General features: G+C 44.5%; 1 protein-coding gene across 7 annotated transcripts; it reads right to left on the bottom strand.

Annotated features, from left to right (window-relative positions):
* Positions 1-2,194: 2,194 nt before the first annotated feature.
* On the bottom strand, positions 2,195-14,669 carry CUNH1orf159 (chromosome unknown C1orf159 homolog). 7 transcript variants are annotated; one of them, XM_071449016.1, is made up of 13 exons: positions 14,394-14,475; positions 12,967-13,053; positions 10,345-10,474; positions 9,870-9,959; positions 9,378-9,453; positions 8,596-8,700; positions 8,298-8,357; positions 7,570-7,704; positions 7,079-7,104; positions 6,752-6,782; positions 5,569-5,850; positions 4,810-5,497; positions 2,195-4,646 (listed from the first exon to the last, which is right to left on the bottom strand). In XM_071449016.1, the coding sequence occupies exons 4-11, from the start codon at positions 9,939-9,941 to the stop codon at positions 5,771-5,773; spliced, it is 585 nt and encodes a 194-aa protein (XP_071305117.1). In that variant the 5' UTR covers positions 9,942-9,959; positions 10,345-10,474; positions 12,967-13,053; positions 14,394-14,475; the 3' UTR covers positions 2,195-4,646; positions 4,810-5,497; positions 5,569-5,770. The 7 variants fall into 7 exon arrangements, with proteins under 7 accessions (XP_071305117.1, XP_071305118.1, XP_071305120.1 ...); XM_071449017.1 differs by having other exon boundaries at positions 4,810-5,618; positions 5,710-5,850; XM_071449019.1 differs by having other exon boundaries at positions 5,710-5,850.
* Positions 14,670-20,311: the final 5,642 nt, after the last annotated feature.

Genomic DNA, 20,311 nt, shown 5'->3' with positions numbered 1-20,311 from the left:
GTTTATTCCCACCCCAAATCCCAATAGAAAAACTCCTTTTTTTTTTTGCTGGCACTGCCAGCTGAGCCCCACCACAAATATCCCGATGTTTTTATGGTGTTTGTCCTTGTTAAAGTCAAATTTAGCCCTTTTTTTTTTCCTCTCAGCACCTGCCCTTTTCCACCCTGGGAGCTGCCAAGCACCTGCACAATTAAAGCTTCATTAAAACCGACTTTTTAATTGCCTCTGGGTCGTTGGAGCAGGAAAAACAGCTGGAAAAAAGCCTTGGACATTGTGAGGAAGCAGCAAAAATTCCATGTTTTCTTGTCAGTTTTACTGTTTTGTTATTTTTATTTTATATACTTGCCTTGGTGAACATGGAATTCACCAAATCGGAAGTGTCCGTCCTCAATAATGAACTGGAAATAGAGAATAAATAAGGATATTCCAGAGAAAAAGGGGAGAATAATAATGATAAATAAGGAATAATAATAAGTAAAATTCAATAATAATAATCATCATCAGGATATTCCAGAGAAAAAGGGAAGAATACTACTAATAAATAAGGAATAATAATAAATAAAATGTAATAATAATAATAGTGGAATAATAAATAAAATTTAATAATAATAATCAGGATATTCCAGAGAAAAAGGGAACTATCCCCTCAAAATACAAATTATCACCGCTCTTAACATTTACTCAGAGTTTTGTGATTAATTAAAGATATTTTTAAAGGTTTTTCTAAGCCTTGGGCAAACTTTTTTCTTACGCCAGGAATTTTTTTGGAGCTGGATTTGTCCCGGCCAAGCAAACAGCCCCAGCAGAGCGCAGCTTTTCATCAGGACCCATAAAATTGAAGATTTTTTATTGGGTTTCTGGCAACGCCCGGGAACGTTTGGTGCTTATCAGGCCCAGATAAGATAGCGGAGCTTGGGCTCGGCTCATTAAAGCCCGGCCTGGCAGCAGCAATTAACGAACTGGTTTTTTCCAGGGATGAGCAGCTCCAGAGCATTCCCGGGGAAAGCGCGGGAAAAGCTCCAAGCCCTGGGCCAAAATCCTGGGATTGCTGAGCCAGAGGCAAAATCCTGGGATTTGCTGAGCCAAAGCCAATAAACAAATTGGTTTTTCCCAGGGATTCTCTGGGATGAGCAGCTCCACAAGGCTTTCCCAAAAATTATTGGAAAATCCTGGTTCCAGCTCAATTTACCTGGGCCAAAATCTTGGGGTTTTCTGATCCAAAAGCAATGGACAAATTGGTTTTTTTCCAGGAATCCCACAGGATGAGCAGCTCCAGAAAGGTTCACCTGTTCTTGGGAATCGTTGGGAAATTGAGCTCCCAGTTCAACTTCCCTGGACTCTCTTTGGCCTTTACTCCCCCCAGTGGCCACAGCTCCAGCGATTTCCAGAGATGAAATGAAATTAAATTAACAAGAAATCCATGAAACAAAATTTAAAAAAATGCGTGGAATGAAAGGAAATCAGTGGAATTGAAAAGAGACAAAAAGGAAATCCATGAAATTAAAAGGAAATCCACGAAATTAAAAGGAAATCCACGAAATTAAAAGGAAATCCATGAAATTAAAAGGAAATCCATGAAATTAAAAGGAAATCCATGAAATTAAAAGGAAATCTGTAGAGTGAAAAAGAAATCCAAAAGAAACCGGTGAAATTAAAAAGAAATACATGAAATTAAAGGGAAATCCGTGGAATTAAAGGACATGCAAAAGAAATCCATGAAATTGAAAAGAAATTCCGAAGAAATCCATGAAATTCAAAGGAAATCCAAAAGAAATCCATGGAATTAAAAGGAAATCCATGAAATTCAAAAGAAATCAGCCAAAAATCGACAGTGGAAATGACATCACTGGGGACTGGGAATTGCAGTGGGAATTTCCCCAATCCCAACCCCAAAACCCCAAATCCAACCCCAGTGGGGAATTGGGAGGGAAAAAGGGAATTAAAGCCCAGCTTTACCTGCTTGATGTAAACATCTTAATTAAGCCCATGCTAATTGCTCGCTCCTAATTAAAGCTCTCCCATTTCCAGAGCCTCTGGAATTGCAGCTCCTGGAATTCTGGGATTTTCCACCAGGGAATTTCCCTGCTCAGCTCTCCCTGAGGGGCAGCACAGGCTTGGAATTGGATTTTTCCCAACATTTTTTCCCTGTTTGATTTTCTAATCAAACCCCAAAAAAGCTGAAAAGCCAAACAAGAAAAGTTTAAATCTCTTTATTTTGGCACTGTTTACAAAGATACAAATGCAGGAAATATCGGGGGGTTAAAACTGAGTTTTAAACACAATTTTATTGTTTTCAACCCAAAGCAGCACTTTGGAAGAGGAACTTGATGGTGGAAAGGAAGGAGAAACCCAGAAAACTCAAATTAAACCCACAGAACCAAAACTGAAACCCAAACCCAAACCAACCCCACAAAGCTCAACCCCAAACCCAAACTAAACCCATAAAACCAAACTAAACCCACGAAATTCAGCCACAAAGCCCCAAATTAAACCCAAACCTTCACCCCAAATCCAAACCCACCAACCTCAAGCACAAACCCAACCCCAAAACCCAAACCTACAAAACCCAAACTCCAAACCCCACAAAACTCAACCCCAACCAAACCTAAACTCAAAAAATCAAACGCCAAAACCCAAAATTAAACCCACAAAACCCAGACTTAAACCCAAACCAAACCCATAAAACCAAACCTAAACCCACAAAACCCAAAACCCAAACCCCATAAACAACCAGGAGTTCACAGCAATGACAAAGCTGAAGCACACCCCAAAAATGAGTAAAAATTTGGGGATTTTAACATTTTCTGGGTATAAATCACTGAGAAAAACTCGATTTTAATCACACACAGAATTAGATTTTTAGATGTTTACACAAATCCCACTTTTAATGTCACAAATCCCATTTTTAATGACAAAAATCCCATTATTAGACAACAATTAAAGCAAATCCCACACAAGAAGAGACAGAAAAAGGAGCTGATCCTTCAATAAATTAAAATTTCAGCAATTAAGCAGGACAGGAATTAACACACAGGAATTCCCAGCTCCAGAGGTGTAATTCCTTGGAATTATTTGCATAGTTCCTCCTTTTTTTTTTTTGCCCCTTTGGAATTCAGAAAATCCTCCGGAATTTGGAAAATCCTCAGGAATTCTGAATTCCAGGATAAAACCTTCCTGCTTGGGAAGGGAAAAAAGTCTCAGCAGCACAAAAAAAAATGGAAATGATCAAAATTCCAAGTTGGAATTTCCCAAATCCTAAAAAAAAATGGGAATTTCAACTGGAATTCCTTGGCCAGGAGGAAAAGAATTTTATTTCTCATAATAAAGAGGAAAAATTTGGAAGTTTTTGGCACAGGAGCCTCCCCATGATTTGGGTTTTATCCCTAAAAATTCCACCAAAATCTCACTGTTTTTTTAAGGAGATAAAAGCAAATCCAGCTGCCCCAAAATTCCCAGAAGAAATGGGAATATTCCATGGGATAAACGGATTTGTTCCCATCCCAAACTCTCCTTCTGGGAGGTTTGAAGCCCAGGGCAATGTGGATTCTCCAGGGAGGCAGAGCCAAGAGTTCTGTTCCCATTTTCCCATTCAAAAATTGGGGGAAAAGGGGAGAACCAAAGTTCCCAATCCCATCCCTGGCAGGGAATGCTGAGGAGCCAAAGGATTTCCCTGGGAATGCTCAGAGCTGGAGTTCAGGGGTGACACAGGAATCCCAGGGATTTGGGATGGATTTGGGATGGATTTGGGATGGATTTGGGATGGATCCCAAACCAGCCCAGCCAGGGGTAAAAGAATTGGAATTCCAGGGGGTGACAGTGACTTCTCCATGGATTTAGGATGGATTTAGGACTTCTCCATGGATTTAGGACCCTCAGGCTTGGATGGAAAAGCTGCAGCAGAGAGACCCAGCCAGGAAAAAAAATCCTTTTCCAGCTCTTTGAACTTCCCAAAATCCCTCAGGCAGGAATGAGATCCATGCCTGGAATTGGGGAATGTCTCTGGAACTCCAATTCCAGGCATTTCCCACCCCAAAAATCCCATTTTCCACTGGCAGGAGTTGTCCCAACCCCTGTGGCTCATCCCAAAAATCCCCAAGTGCCCCCAGAGCAGGAATTCCCAATTCCAGGAATGGATTCCCCCTTGGAGAACGTTGAATCCAAGGATTGAGCTGGAAAAATTCCCAAAAAATCCCAAGATTTGGGATCAGGCCTGGATTGAGCAGCAGGAGAGCTCCCAGTGGGATCTGGGATTTGCTTCCAAAGGATTCTGTCATAGTTAATTAGCATGGTTAATTAGCATAATTAATTGCTGTCCCAGGTTAAAGCAGTGGCACTCGAGAGGATCCCTTGGCCAAGTGTCCAGCCCAGGATGGATCCACATCCCAAATCCCAGCTCCAGTTTTGGGCTCACATCCCAAGGAAAGTCCCCAAATTCCTGAAGGATTCTCTCCACAAGTCCCCAAATCCCTCAGGAATTCTCTCCAAACACCAAAAATCCCCCAAATCCTTCAGGAATTCCCCCATCCTTGGGCAGGAACCCCCGGAGCAGCACCAGGACCCTCCAAAGGCCCCGGACGTCCCCAGGGCGGCGCCGCCGTGAGCTGGGGGTGAGACCAGGCACAGACCCTTGGGGTTGGGCACAGACCCTTGGGGTTGGGCACAGACCCTTGGGGTTCGGCACAGACCCTTTGGGGTTCAGCACAAACCCTTTGGGATCAGGCACAGACCCTTGGGGTTGGGCACAGACCCTTTGGGACCAGGCACAGACCCTTGGGGTTCGGCACAGACCCTTTGGGACCAGGCACAGACCCTTGGGGTTCAGCACAGACCCTTTGGGACCAGGCACAGACCCTTGGGGTTCGGCACAGACCCTTGGGGTTCAGCACAAACCCTTTGGGATCAGGCACAGACCCTTGGGGTTGGGCACAGACCCTTTGGGATCAGGCACAGACCCTTGGGGTTCGGCACAGACCCTTTGGGACCAGGCACAGACCCTTGGGGTTCAGCACAAACCCTTTGGGGTTCAGCACAAACCCTTTGGGGTTCAGCACAGACCCTTTGGGATCAGGCACAGACCCTTGGGGTTCAGCACAAACCCTTTGGGATCAGGCACAGACCCTTTGGGATCAGGCACAGACCCTTTGGGGTTCCTGTGGGATCAGGCACAGACCCTTGGGGTTCGGCACAGACCCTTGGGGTTCGGCACAGACCCTTTGGGATCAGGCACAGACCCTCTGGGATCAGGCACAGACCCTTTGGGGTTCGGCACAGACCCTTTGGGATCAGGCACAGACCCTTTGGGATCAGGCACAGACCCTCTGGGATCAGGCACAGACCCTTTGGGATCAGGCACAGACCCTTTGGGGTTCGGCACAGACCCTTTGGGATCAGGCACAGACCCTTTGGGGTTCCTGTGGGATCAGCAGCTCCCAGGGGTTCAGCACAGACCTTTTGGGGTTCCTGTGGGATCAGAGGCTCCCAGGGGTTCAGCACAGACCTTTTGGGGTTCCTGTGGGATCAGAGGCTCCCAGGGGTTCAGGCACAGACCCTTTGGGATCAGGCACAGACCCTTTGGGGTTCCTGTGGGATCAGAGGCTCCCAGGGGATCAGCACAGACCCTTTGGGATCAGGCACAGACCCTTTGGGGTTCCTGTGGGATCAGAGGCTCCCAGGGGATCAGGCACAGACCCTTTGGGATCAGGCACAGACCCTTTGGGTTCCTGTGGGATCAGAGGCTCCCAGGGTTTCCCGGCACGCTCCGGGCTCGCGCTCACACGTTGCTGACCCGGCTGTCGGCGGGGCCGGGCGGGACCGGGGCGCGCTCGCGGCGGACGTAGCGCGGCTTCCGCACTGCCGGGACAAAACATCCCAAAAACATCCCTGGGAATGGGGTCCCACAGGGAATTCCCAGAGGGACAGGGAGGTGGGATGTGGGGATTGAGGCGCAGCGGGGTTTGGGGTTGGGGTTTGGGGTTCAGTTTGGGTTTTGGCAGTTTAGGGTTGGGGTTCAGTTGGGGTTTGAGCGCGGCTTCCGCACTGCCGGGACAAAATATCCCAAAAACATCCCTGGGAATGGGGTCCCACAGGGAATTCCCAAAGGGACAGGGAGGTGGGATCTGGGGATTGAGGCGCAGCGGGGTTTGGGGCTGGGGCTTGGGTGTTTAGGGTTGGGATTTGGGATTGCGGTTGGGTTTCGGGTTTGAGCGTGGGTTCCACGCTGCCAGAGACAAAATATCCCAAAAAAAATCCCTGGGAATGGGATTGGGGAGGGAAATCCCAAAGGGAGGAGGGGGTGGGATGTGGGGATTGAGCTGTGGGAGGGGTTGGGGTTGTGTTTTGTGGTTTTTAACCCCACAAAACCCAAACCTAAAACCCACAAAACCAAGTGTAAATCCCCAAACCCCAACGCCCCAAACTAAACCCACCAAACTCAACTCCAAACTCAAACTAAAACCCACAAAACTCAACCAAAAACCCAAAATTAAACCCACAAAACCCAAAATTAAACCCACAAAACCCAACCACAAACCCCAAACTAAGCCCACAAAACCCAGTCCCAACCCCAAAAAAACTCAAGCAGAACCCCAAGAATGGATTTCCCACCAGAAATCCCATCAATATTTTGCCCTGCATGAATTAAAGCAACAAATCCCATTAGAAAAATCCAATCCCACTGATTTCTGTTCCTTATCCCGGGAATTTTTGGGATTTCCCGTTTATTTTTAGCACATTCCAGGGGAAATTTCCTCACCTGAAGAAGCTGGAGGAGAGATCATGGATGCCTGTGGAATAGAAGGATAATGTCAAAAAACCCCAAATTTTAACAGTTTTTCTTTAAAAAATCCAGGAATTTTTTAGGATTCCTATAATTTTCACTGTGTACAGAGTTTTTTCTTGGAAAAATCTCTTTTTTTTTCCATTTTTGTCCCGGTTTGGATCCAAAGAACCCCAAAATATCTTTAATTTTATTTCAGCCTCATTCACCAATTAAGGAGTTGCTTAATAAAGTCCCAATTTAGTTAATTAAAATGGAAATTCTTGTTTATTTAATGTTCCTATAAAAGCAGAATTCACTCACTGTTTCACTGGGCTGGAGGACGGATGCTAAAAAAGAAGGAAAAAAAAAGATTAATTAACATCATTTTAATTAATTGAAGGCTGGAATTGTTCATTTTCCAAAAATACAGCCACGAAGGGAATATTTTCTTGTTAAAAAAGGAATTTTGTCTCAATCCAACCAAAATACTCAAAAATCCCATTTGGAGAATTTATTTGGTATAGGACTCTCAAGACTGGAGAATTTATTGGCACAAAATGGGGATTTTTCCACAGAAAATGGGAATTTTCTCCACAGAAAATGGGAATTTATTGGCACAAAATTGGCAATTTTCTCCACAAAATGTGAATTTATGAGCTCAGAACTGGGATTTTCTCCACAGAATGGGAATTTATTGGCACAAAATAGGGATTTTCTCCACAGAATGGGGAATTTTCAAGGAAAAAACCCCCATGTCAGTCAATGAACAGAGCAAAATTCATTAATTAATGGACAATTAAAGGGTTTTTTACCTTTGTTCCTTCTGTAGAAAATCTTTGGGAGTTTGTTGGCTCGTTTGAGGTAGAAGAAAGAAGCCACGGAAAGGATCAGGAACAAACTGAGGAAAAACGTGCCCAGAATCAGAGAAGCGGCGACTTCAGGGCCCCCTGGAAATGAAAAATGACCAAAAAAGAGAGAAAACCTGGTTTTGAGCAAAATTCTCTTTTTATTAAAGGATTAAACCCAAATAAAGAGCAAATTCCTGATTTTTGGGAGCTGTTGGATCATCCCCAGTGCCTGAAATTGAGCTTCAGTTTCAATGGCAGCTGCCAGGGACTCAATCAGTTTGAAAAAATTTTAATCAATTAAATCAGTTTTGACAAATTAAATCACTTTTTAAACTCATTAAATCCCTTTGTAAAAACTCATTTTAACACATGAAAACACTTTCATTGGTTAAACTCTTTTTGAAGCCATTAAATCACCATTAAAACTCATTTTAACAAATTCAAACACTTTTAACTCATAAAATCCCTTTATAAACTCATTTTAACACATTTAATCCTTTTTAATTCATTAAATCCCTTTTTAAACTCAATAAGTCACTTTTTAAAATCATTTTAAGAAATTCAATTGCTTTTAGACTCATTAAATTCCCTTTTAGACTCGTTAAATTCCTTTTTAAACTAATTTTAACATATTTAACTCATCAAATCCCTTCTTTCAGACCCGAGATCCTCCCAAAATCCCAGGTTCTCACCAAAGTTCTGGATGAAAGGAGAGCTCATGTTCACGTGGGAATTCATCCCTCTGCTCCCAGCTGGGGAAAAAAGCAGAAAACACACACCAAAAATTAAAATTAATTAAATTCAAATGAATTCCAGGACGTGGAGTAAAAATCTCCATCTTTTGCTGCCTTTTGGGGGAGTTTCTGCAGTCACTGGTACCAATTGATTAGGAAGAAATATTCCAATGAATTCCAATGAATTCCAATGAATTCCAATGAATTCCAATGAATTGAATTGAATGGATTGGATGAAAACGGGTGGAAAACTCACGGTTCCTGCACTCGCTGAGGTTGTGCCCGGAGGGGCTGGGCAGGGTCTCATTCCTGCACCTGATGCAGCTGCTGCTCCCGTCCTCGTTCCACCTCCTGTAGCATCCTGCCCAAAAACCACGGAAAATGGATGAGACCAGGAAAATTCCCATTTCCTGGCAATTCCCAGGTTTTAGAGGGGGAAGAAAAGCAGAAATTCCCTTTTTTGGGGTGACAAACAGCACCTGATTCCCCTTTTCCCACAGTGAAGAGGTTTTAGTCTCAAATTTTATTCCCAATTTTTATCCCAGGAAAAACAAACATTTCCCAAAGGGAAAAAGGAGAAGGAATTATGAGGAAATAATATTATTTAATTAATGGATTAATTAGCACTCCCCAGCTGTTGGACTTTGGTATTAAAGTCCAGAAAATCTGGGAATTTTTTATCCCTGGAATTCTCCAAGGCTCCAATGATTATCCCAGAAAAATAAAATTTCCAAGGGGAAAAAAGGAGCAAAAATGAAAAGGGAATAACAAAAGTCTGGGGAACTTTGATCCCTGGAATTCTCCCAGTGCTTATCCCAGAAAAACAAAATTTCCAAAGGGACAGAAGGAGGAGCAATTAGAAGGGAATGATAATTAATGGATTAATTAGCACTCCCCAGCTGCTGGATTTCGGTATTGAAGTCCAGAAAATCTGGGAATTTTTGTTCCCTGGAATTGCCAAGGCCAGCTGGGTCTGTGCCCATGGAATAAATGACCCTGAAGGGCTTTTCCATGGATTTATCCCAAATAATTCCCTACCTGGGCTGCACTGGTGGGTGACTGGGCAGGAGCTGTTGGAATCCAACATTTCCACACAACATTCTGGGTCTGGCACCTGAGGAGAGAAATCCCCAGGGAATTCCCACTTTTCCATCGAGGAAATGATAATAAATACAACAAATAAATTTAAAATCTCCACAGAAATTAAGGGATGATACACTTAAAACCCACTGGAATTTTTTTTTCCAGCAAGAAGAAGAAAACTTGGTTTATTTTTAATTTTATTTTTATTTTATAAATCAATTTTATTTTTCTAAATCCATTTTATTTTTATTTTAGATATAAATTTTATTTTAAAAAATCTATTTTATTTTGCTGTTAGAAATCAATTTTATTTTTCTTTTCTAAATCCATCTGATTTTTAGTTTCTAAATAAAAATACAGAAAATGTGGGATAAAAAATAAAATAAAAATAAAATTAAAAAAAATTTAATAATAATGAAAATTAAATTAAATTCCTGGAGCACCCACTGAGTTTTCCGTGGATTTTCCTGCAACTTCTGCCACGAGCCTGGTCAGGAGAAGCACGAAGGGCACCTCCATTCCCAGGGAAACACAGATCTGGAGAAAATTTGGGAATAAATTCAAATTATTTATTCATGACACCAGAAGTCTGCTTCCCTTTAAAGAAGTTTAGGGAAAAAAGGGGAGGAAAAAAAGGGGTGGGAAGAGTAAGGAAACACAGATGAAGAAAAGGATTATTGATTATAAAATATAATAAAATTAAATTATTTAGATTTTTGTCAATATCTGAATATTCAAAGAATAAGAAAACACAGACGAAAAAGGATTATTGATTATAAAACCATAATAAAATTAAATCAGCATTTAGATTTTTCTTAATACCTGCTTATTCAAAGAGTAAGAAAGTACAGATGAGGAAGGATTATTGATTTAAACAACATACTAAAATTAAATTCTTATTTAAACAATCGATTGTTCTTACCTAGAAGAATCCCCTCGAGGAACAGGTCATAATAAAAGGGAAAACTTGGGTGGGAAAAGCCACTGGAAGTGCTGGATGCTCCTGGTGAGGGCTCAGCTCCCTCAGCTCAGTCCTGCTCGGGTTCCCATCCCTGGAACGGATCCGGACACAGAGGATGCCTGAGCCCAGGCCCTGGGCAATCATTGGATTTCCAGCCACCAATAAATTTGGATTTCCATCCGCCAATAATTTTGATTTCCATCCACCAATAATTTTGATTTCCATCAGCCAGAGAGAATTTGGAAACATTTGATGGATCTGGAGCTGTTGGGCTTTTTTATTGAACCAGTTTGAGAGCAAAGCTGAGCTCAAAACCTGCTCTAAAGCTTCTAAACATTTAAAATATTCGGGTTTTTTTTTACTTCATTTTCACTTAACTTTTAAAATTACTTCATTCCTACTTAATTCCTTCCAAGCCATCCCAAAATTGACAAATTTCCCACAAATTTGCTCAGGATCAAACACCCACAGCAAAATAAATTTGCCCAAAAATCTGTTCCATGTTTGGCAGCATTTTTTATGTGGATTTGGAAAAAAATAATTTTATATATATATATATATATGTATATGTATATAGCCTCTGCCTGAATTAGAAGGTATTTTTCCCTCAGGATTTTCCCGCCAGGGCAGGAAAATGTTGGAATTCCAACAAAGATTTCACAGCCTGGTAAGGAACAACATTTTCTGGCCAGACACAACATTTTGCTGCCTCCATGGAGGAGGTTTCACCTCATAAATTGAAATTTAGAGAGAAAAAAACAAACCCTAAAACCTTCAGGAAACTGAGGATCCAGGAGATGGAGGATCCAGCAACCCTGAGGAGAAGCGAAGCGTAAGGGAAAACTGGGAAGGGATTGTGAGGGCCTGGGATGGAATTCAGGGAATTTGTGGCTCCCCCAACGCTGGAATTGTCCCAGGCCAGGGCGGAAAAACCTGGGATATTGGAAAGGATGAGTTTTAAATTCTCTCCATCCCATCCCAAAATTCTGTGCTACACAAATTTCCCACAAGTGTCCTCAGGATCAAACACCCACAGCAAAATAAAAATCTCTTCCATGTTTGGCAGTGTTTTCCCTGTGGGTTTTGGGGGAAAAAAAAAATTAATATATTATATTATATATACAATAACATACAATAATATTACATTATATTATTAATTATATTAAATATATTATATAGAATTGATTATATAAGACTATATTATATATATATTTTTAATATACCTTTATTTTTATATATATAAAAAGCCTCTGCCTGAATTAGAAGATATTTTTCCCTCAGGATTTTCCTGACAGCTCAGCTTGGGGCAGGCAGATTTCAGAATTCCAGCAAGGATTTCCCAGCCTGGGAGTCAGCTTTGGAACAAATCCCAGATCTCTGCCAGCCCAGACCCCATGGGAGTGAATCCCACGAGGGAATTCTGCCTCTTGTTGTGTCTCAGAAGCAACACAAACAGCTCAGGAACACCCAGGGCTTTCCTCCCACTCCTGCAGGCAAAATGTTCTCATTATCTCCACAGTTTCCAGTTGTTTCTGCTGCATTGGCAGCATTTTTCTTGTGGGAGCTTGGGAATTCCTTCAGTAGCTGGGAAAGGCTGGAAGTGGAGAGAAACCGTGCCTGAAATTCAGGTGGTTTCACAATTCCCTGCGTTTGAAACCACATCACACCCAAAAGCTGCTTAATTCTGGAGAGATAAGAAAGCTGGGAGCAGGACCAGAGAGGGCTGGAAAAGCTGAAAGGAAAAAAACTGAGGAGAAAAGCTGGAATGATAAAACTGAGAGAAGAATTAAAGGGTTTTACATATTGAAATTATAAAGCTGAGAGAAGAATTAAAGGGTTTTAAATATTGAAATTATAAAGCTGAGAGAAGAATCGAGGGTTGGAAAGGCTGAAATGATAAAATAGAGCAGAATCAGAGAGGTTTAAAAAGTTGGAATGATAAAACTGAGTGAAGAATTAAAGAGTTGGAAAAGCTGCAATTATAAAACTGAGAGCAGAACCAGAGAGGTTTTAAAGGCTGAAATGATAAAATTGGGGAGAAAAGTTGGAATTCTAAAACTGAGAGAAGCATGGAAAGATTTTAAAAGCTGAAATTATAAAACTGAGAAGAATGAAAGGGTTTTAAAAGCTAAAATGACAAAACTGAAAACAGAACCAGAGAGGTTTTGAAAGTTGAAATGATGAAGCTGAGAGAAGAACTAAAGGGTTGGAAAAGCGGAACCAGAGAGGTTTTAAATCCTGAAATGATAAAACTGAGAGAAGAATGGAAGGGTTATAAACATTTAAATGATAAACCAAAGAAGAATGGAAGGGTTATGAACATTTAAACGATAAACCAGAGAAGAATGGAAGGGTTATGAACATTTAAATGATAACCCAAAGAAGAATGGAAGGGTTATGAACATTTAAATGGCAAACCAGAGAGGAATGGAAGGGTTAAGAACATTTAAACGATAAAACAGAGAGGAATGGAAGGGTTATGAACATTTAAATGACAAACCGGAGAGGATTGGAAGGTTTTAAACATTTAAATGGCAAACCAGAGAGGAATGGAAGGTTTTGGGAGCTGCGAGTGTCACTCACCTGCAGGCTGCTGGGAGCCCCGTGCACCTTGCCCAGCTGCCAGCAAACACCTGAGGCTCCGGCTTTGCTGCTCATTTCACCAGGAACCTGCACAGGTTCAACCAAACAATCTTTTATCAGTCCCAGCTGGAGCAGGACTCGTTTTTCCAGCTTGGAGCCCAGTCCTGCCCTTTCCACGGCTGGGGTTTTGTAACAGCGCTCAGCAATTACAAGCTGGGTTTAATCAGAGCCACCTTGAGCCAGGCTTTGCTGTAAAAGCTGCTCCACACCTGCCTTGAGCAAACATTCATTCATATTCACTGCTGGGACACCTTCTGCTCTTACAGCGCTTGCTGCAGCATGGAAAATCAGGAGGAGAGATGAATATTCCGCAGGGAAAAGCAAATATTCCGCAGGGAAAAGTGGTTTGGGGAAGAAGAAATGAATATTCCACAGGGAAAAGTGGTTTGGGAAAGGAGGAATTCATATTATACAAGGAAAAGTGATTTTGGGAAAGGAGAAATTCATATTCCACAGGGAAAAGTGGTTTGGGAAGGAGAAATTCATATTATACAGGGAAAAGTGGTATTGGGAAGGAGAAGTGAAAATTCCAGAGGGAAAAGTGTTTTAGGAATGGGATAAAGGAATGTGTTGGGAGGGATTTAAAGGGTTCTCGGTGTCACCTTGCTGTGCCCCAGGCGGCTCCAAGCCCTGTCCAGCCTGGCCTGGGGCATTCCAGGGATGGGAAATCCTTGGGATAAGCAGTGCCAGGATCCCAGCAACCTCACAGGGACGGAATTCTCCCCAAAATCCAACCTAAACCCACTCCTTGTGGCTTGGAATTAATCCCTCCTTGTCGTGTCCCTCCATCCCGTGGAAATTCCCCTTCCTGCAGCTCGGGAAGGTCACAGTGAGGTCGCCCCAAAGCTTCCCCTCTCCAGGCTCAACAATCTCGATGTTTCTATGATAAATTTGGGGTTTTTCACCCCTAAACGGTGCACCAAAACCCGTATTATTGGGATGTGCATTTGGGGGAAGCTCAGCCACGAAAAACACACCAAAATAATATCACCAAATCCCCACCACCCCAACAAGCTCAGATCGGCAAAAAATCCTCTTCAACCGAGTTAAATTATTAGGAAATAAAAGTTTCGGCGGGGGGGGACAAGTAGAGAATTCCTTTCCAAACGCAGCTGGCCCCAAAAGCGCTGGGGAAGGAGCAGGAACAAGGGGCGACTTTTAATCCCAAAGCCTTTTAATCCTAAAGCTTTTTAATCCCAAAGCCAAACCCCTCCGACCCCGCTGGTGCCGATCTCCCTGCAGAACTCGGTGACTCCATGAGGAACCGCTGCCCACCGCGAACAATGGGGCCCCACCCGGGGCTCGCCGCTCGCCCCGGGGCTCGCCGCCCGTTCCCCCTCCCGCTTCCTCGTCGTCCTCCTCCTCACCTGAGAGCTCCCCCGAGCATCCCCCCGCCACCGCCGAGGTTCCCGTTCGTACCCCCCGCCCTCCACCGGCGCCCAGCCCGCTGCACCCCGCGCCACCCTGGGAGTTGTAGTCCCGCGGCCACGCCCGCCTCGCCGCTTGGCTTAGCGGCCGCTCCGCTAAAAACCACAAATCCCAATAGCACCCGCGGCGCGCCCCACCTGTGCTCCGCTCCCCGCAGGTAAAGGCGCTCTCTCAGCCTTTTCGCGCGGCGCCGCGATGCCTGCTGGGAAAGCCAGTCCCGCGCTGCCGGCGGCGCGCGGGGGCGGTGGGGCGTTCGCACTACAACTCCCGGCGTGCCCCGCGCGCGCGCCGCCATTTTAGGCGTTGCCTGGCAACGCTGACGCGGCGGGGTCGAGGCCTGTGCGCCCCAAAATCCCGGGAATTCGGGAAAATCGGGAAAATGGGGAAAAACAGCTGTGCCGGATGTGGCTGCCCCATCCCTGGCAGGGCCCGAGCCCAGCCTGGAGCAACCTGGGACAGGGGGAGGTGTCCCTGCCCAGGGAAAGGGGTGGGACTGGATGGGATTTAAGATCCCACCCAAACCATTCCATAATTCCATAAAGGAAACCGTGGGGTTTATTTCCCCTAAAAACCTCCTTCTTCTATGGTTTATTTCCCCCTACAAATCTCCTTTCATGTGATATTTCCCCTAAAAATCTCCTTTTAATGTGGTTTATTTCCCCTAAAGATCTCCTTTCATGTGGTTTATTTCCCCTTTTAACCCCTTGTTATTTTGCATTCGGATGAGGAGCAGCTCCTTCCGCAATCCCAGAATTTTCCTCATTCCTTGGAGCACAAATCCATTTAAATTTGGCATTTCCAAGCCAGCTCCTGAATTCCCTCAGGGTTTTTTTTTCTGACGAAAGCGTAAATAAACCTCAAAGGCCTCATTTAGACAAATTTGGAGCTGCTCCTCACCTTTATTTTGAGGGAAATCTGTTTTTTCTGCTTAAATTATCATGGAAAACATTCCTGGAGGTTTTGGATGTCTTCCTTAAACTTTTTTAGTATTGGAAGTTGCAAATTATACACAAAATATGGATTGGCTTTGTCAGATTTTTCTTTATTTCAAATCAAGACTGCCTCGAAATGCAAATATTTGTAAAGGTAGGAGGTAAAAAATGCCATGAATATTCATGAAATATGATAATTATCCCAATTACAGCTAACAAGGTAATCTTGCTTCATTTCCATAGCTTTGTAAATATTATTTTTTAAAATAAAAGGGAAGGAGGGAGAAAAGGAGATGGGGAATCCCTCCTGAAGCTCCAAAATGAAATCTAAAAAAATTATAAATATAAAAATAAAAAAATCCATGAAGGATTTCCCAACTTATTTCCCTGAATAAAGGGGGAAAAATCCCTGGAAGTGGGAGAGGCTCGAAATTCCAGGGGTTTGGGGTCGACCAGGAATTCCTGGATGGATTTCTGTGTTGCTTCATGTGCTGGAACTTTTAATTTTTATTTTTTTTTTCAGGAAAAATCCATCCCTTGGGGCTGGAAAGGGCTGGGTTGAGCAGGGATTGGGATTGTCCCAACATTTGTGTCCAGTTGTAGGAACGGGAATATGGGAATGGGAAATGGGAAAGGGAATGGGAATATGGGAAATTGGGAATGTGGGAATGGGATTGGGAATTGATGGGGATGGGAATATGGGAAAGGGAATGGAGAATTCCTGAATTCACGGAATTCCTGATCCCTTGGAATCCCAGCTCCTCCTTCCTACCTGGGTGTGCTCTGGGCAGTGCAAACCATCCTGGGAATCCTTGGCTGTGAGGATCCCGTGGATCCAGGCTGGAAAAGCAGGAATGGGGAATCCTTGGGCTGTGAGGATCCCATGGATCCAGGCTGGAAGAGCAGGAATGGGGAATCCTTGGCTGTGAGGATCCCGTGGATCCAGGCTGGAAAAGCGGGAATGGGGAATCCTTGGGCTGTGAGGATCCCATGGATCCAGGCTGGAAAAGCGGGAATGGGGAATCCTTGGGCTGTGAGGATCCCATGGATCCAGGCTGGAAAAGCAGGAATGGGGAATCCTTGGCTGTGAGGATCCCATGGATCCAGGCTGGAAGAGCAGGAATGGGGAATCCTTTTGCCAGGAGAATCCCATGGATCCAGGCTGGAAGAGCAGGAATTCTGCCAGCAGAGGGCCGGAGGGTTTGGCTGGGGCAGGAAAAGCGGGAGAGGAGCGGCGGGAGGGCCCCGGAGGCATCGCGGGCTCTGCCGGCGCATTCCCGGGCCCGGAGTCATTCCCGAGCCATTCCCGGGCCATTCCCGGGCCCGGAGTCATTCCCGAGCCATGCCCGGGCAGAGGGAAGTGACTCAGAGCCGCAGGATGGCACCGGGACAGGCACGGGACAGGCACGGGACAATGAGAGAGCTCCCAGCACCTCAGAGATCCAGGATTTAGGAGGAGTTGAAATGTCATCGGTATATCCTATTAATAAACAACAACATCATAAATATTTTGTCCCGATTCTATATTTAATATTTCTGATTTATTTCTGATTTCCCAGCTGCATCCACGCTCCCCAGCTCCTGGAATCCAGGGAGACCACACAGGAAATTTCCAGGGAAAACTCTGAGCTCTCCTCCTCCCCCTTGGCAGCTTCTCCCGAGGCACCATTCCCACCTCTGTCCCTGCAGCATTCCCGGGAATTCCGTCTGCAGGGAATTCCCAGAGAAACAATTCCCTGAGCTCAGCTCCTCACCCCCGCGTCATTCCTGGGAATTCCCGCTCCGGGCTGGACACAGGGAACGGCTCCCGGCCTTGTTCTGCGCCTGCCTCCAGAGGAAAATCCCCTGAGCTCAGGTCCGTCCTCGCAGCATTCCCGGGAATTCCGGGTGCTCAGCTCCATCCGGGAACGGCTCCCGGCCTTGTTCTGCTCCTGCCTCCAGAGAAAAATTCCCTGAGCTCAGGTCCGTCCTTGCAGCATTCCCGGGAATTCCGGGTGCTCAGCTCCATCCGGGAACGGCTCCCGGCCTTGTTCTGCTCCCGGCCCCAGATAAACAATTCCCAGCTCTGTCCCCGCAGCATTCCCGGAATTCCCGGTGCTCCAGCAGGGAACGGTTCCCAGGCTTTCCCCTCCTGGCTGGGGTTGGCTCTGCAGGTCCCAGGATGCCAAATTCCAATGGGAATTCCAGAGGCTGTGCTGGCTCCTGGCAGGAAGGAGCTGGTGAGTCACCAGATCAGCCTGGAGCTGGCCCTGGCATGGATTTTATTTATTTTATTTTATTTTATTTTATTTTATTTTATTTTATTTTATTTTATTTTATTTATTTTATTTTAATGTTATATTTTATTATTTTATTATTTTATTCTATTTTAATATTTTATTTTATTGTATTTTATTTTTTCTTTTATTTTTTCTTTTATTTCTAACATATATTTTATATTATTTTTATTTTTTATTTTACTTTACTTTAGATTTTATATTATATATATTTTTTAAGCTTTATTGTATTGTATATTATATTGTATATTTTAATTTATTTTCCCCTGCTCTGTTCCTGCCAGACAATCTCAAGAGGGATCAATGAAACTGAATTTTCCATCAATGGAAATTGATGGAAAACAACAGAAAATTTTGAAAACCTCTCAAAAGCAGAATTTCCCAGCCTTTGACTTCCAGGGACTCTGGAAGAAAAGGATAAATTATGGAAATTAAAAAAAAATCCTTAAAAATTGAATTTCCCAACCTGGAAAAGAGGGACCAATGATGGACATTGACAGAAAGTTTGGAAAACCCCTGGAAACCAGAATTTCCAACCTGGAAAAGAGGGATAAATTATGGAAAATAACAATAATAATTAAAAACAAAAACAAACCCAAAAATCCCCTCAAAAATCAAATATCCCCACCTGGAAAGGAGGGATCATGATGGAAAATTTTTTAAAATCTGAATTTCCCAGGCTGGAAAAGAGGGCTCAGTGATGGAAATTGATAAAAAAATGAGAGAAAATTTTTTTAAACCCTCAAAAATCGAATTTTCCAGGCTGGGAAAGAGGGACCCCAGAGGAAATGTTTCAAACCCCCCAAACTGGGATTTCCTGAAAAAGAGGGAATAAATCAGGGAAAATTTAAAAAAACCCTTCAAAAATCGAATATCCCTGCCTGGAAAAGAGGGCTCAGTGATGGAAATTGATGAAAAATGAGAGAAAAATCTATAAAACCCCTCAAAACGCGAATTTCCTAGGCTGGAAAAGAGGGAATAAATCAGGGAAAATTTTAAAAAACCCTTCAAAAATCGAATTTCCTAGGCTGGAAAAGAGGGAATAAATCAGGGAAAATTTTAAAAAACCCTCAGAAATCGAATTTCCCGGGCTGGGACAGAGGCACCCCAGAGGGAAATGGATGGAAAAGGAGAGGGAATGTTTCAAACCCCCCAAACTGGGATTTCCCAGCCTGAAAAAGAGGGAATAAATCAGGGAAAATTTTAAAAAACCCTCAAAAATCGAATATCCCGGGCTGGAAAAGAGGGGCCCAGAGGGAAATGGATGGAAAAGGAGAGGGAATGTTCCAGACCCCCCAAACTGGGATTTCCCAGCCTGAAAAAGAGGGAATAAATCAGGGAAAATTTAAAAAAACCCTCAAAAATCGAATTTCCCGGGCTGGGACAGAGGGACCCAGAGGGAAATGGACGGGGAAGGAGAGGGAATGTTCCGGAGCCCCCGAGCCGGGTCCCGGTGCCCCCAGCGCTCCCGGGCGGCTCCGGCCGCGATCCCGGCCGTGATTCAGCCCCGGGGCCGGGCAGGCGGAGCAGGAAAAGTCACCTGGGCAGGAAGGGACGGATAAAATCAGCCGGGCGGGCAGCGCTGGGGTTTCCTGCCCGGGAGAGCCTCAGCGCAGCCCGGCCCGGCCTGGGACACAGCCCCGCGGGATTCCGGGGATTTTGGGGGATTCCGGGGGATTCCGGGGATTCCTGAGGATTCCTGAGGATTCCTGAGGATCCCGGGGCGCTGGCAGAGCAGGAGATGGTTCGGTTCCTCTGACAGCACCTGGACAGGTACTGATGGGGCTGGGGGGGAAATCCCACTGAGCCATCGCTGGGACTGGGATTGCTGGGACTGGGATCTGTGGGACTGGGATTGCTGGGACCGGGATTGTAGGACAGGGATTGTTGGAACTGGGATTGTAGGACAGGGATTGTTGGAACTGGGATCACTGGGACTGGGGAACTGGGATTGGGACTGTTGGGACTGGGATTGCTGGGACTGGGGAACTGGGACTGGGATCAGTGGAATTTGGATTGTTGGAACTGGGATCACTGGGACTGGGATCTGTGGAACTGGGGAACTGGAATTGGGATTGCTGGGGCTTAACTGGGATCACTGGGACAGGGATTTTTGGAACTGGGATCAGTGGAACTGGGACTGGTGGGACTGGGATCACTGGGACGGGGATTTTTGGAACTGGGATTGTAGGAGTAGGATCAGTGGAACTGGGATTGTTGGAACTGGGATTGGTGGGACTGGGATCACTGGGACAGGGATCGTTGGAACTGAGCTGGGATTGTTGGAATGGGAATCTGGGACTGGGGTCACTGGGACAGGGCAAATCCTAAATCCTGAGTCCTAAACCCCATCCAAACCGTGGCCCCTCTCTCTGCTCTTGTGGTGCAAAAAGATCCCTGGAATTTACAAAAATCATGGAATTCCTCCCTCTGTATCCCTCTCCTGGGTGGTTTCGTTATTTCCCAAAGCTCCTGGAAATTCCCAGTAAATACCTGGGAAAAGGGGAGGCTCTGAATTGAAAAAAGATCAGAAAATCAAACAAAAAGCCCCTAAAATTCAAATAATTCTGTTAAAAAGGTGCAGGAGGGGGAAGTTATGGAATTTAAAATGTCCCATCCTCAGCTTGATCCAAATCCCTGCATTCCAAC

Source organism: Agelaius tricolor, unplaced genomic scaffold, assembly GCF_023055355.1.
Source record: "Agelaius tricolor isolate 1412-34295 unplaced genomic scaffold, bAgeTri1.0.p SCAF_28, whole genome shotgun sequence".
Taxonomy (NCBI): Eukaryota; Metazoa; Chordata; class Aves; order Passeriformes; family Icteridae; genus Agelaius; species Agelaius tricolor.
Note: the sequence above shows the minus strand (reverse complement) of the source record. Positions and strands in the feature narration are given on the sequence as shown.

Excerpts from the sequence above, each read along its gene's own strand:
- CUNH1orf159 (XM_071449018.1), bottom strand. The coding sequence starts at position 9,941 with ATGGAGGTGCCCTTCGTGCTTCTCCTGACCAGGCTCGTGGCAGAAGTT. Across the intron at positions 8,701-9,377 it reads CACCCACCAGTGCAGCCCAG|GATGCTACAGGAGGTGGAAC; the intron begins GTAGGGAATTAT and ends GTTTTTGGGCAG. Across the intron at positions 6,783-7,078 it reads TCCTCCAGCCCAGTGAAACA|GCATCCATGATCTCTCCTCC; the intron begins GTGAGTGAATTC and ends TCTATTCCACAG.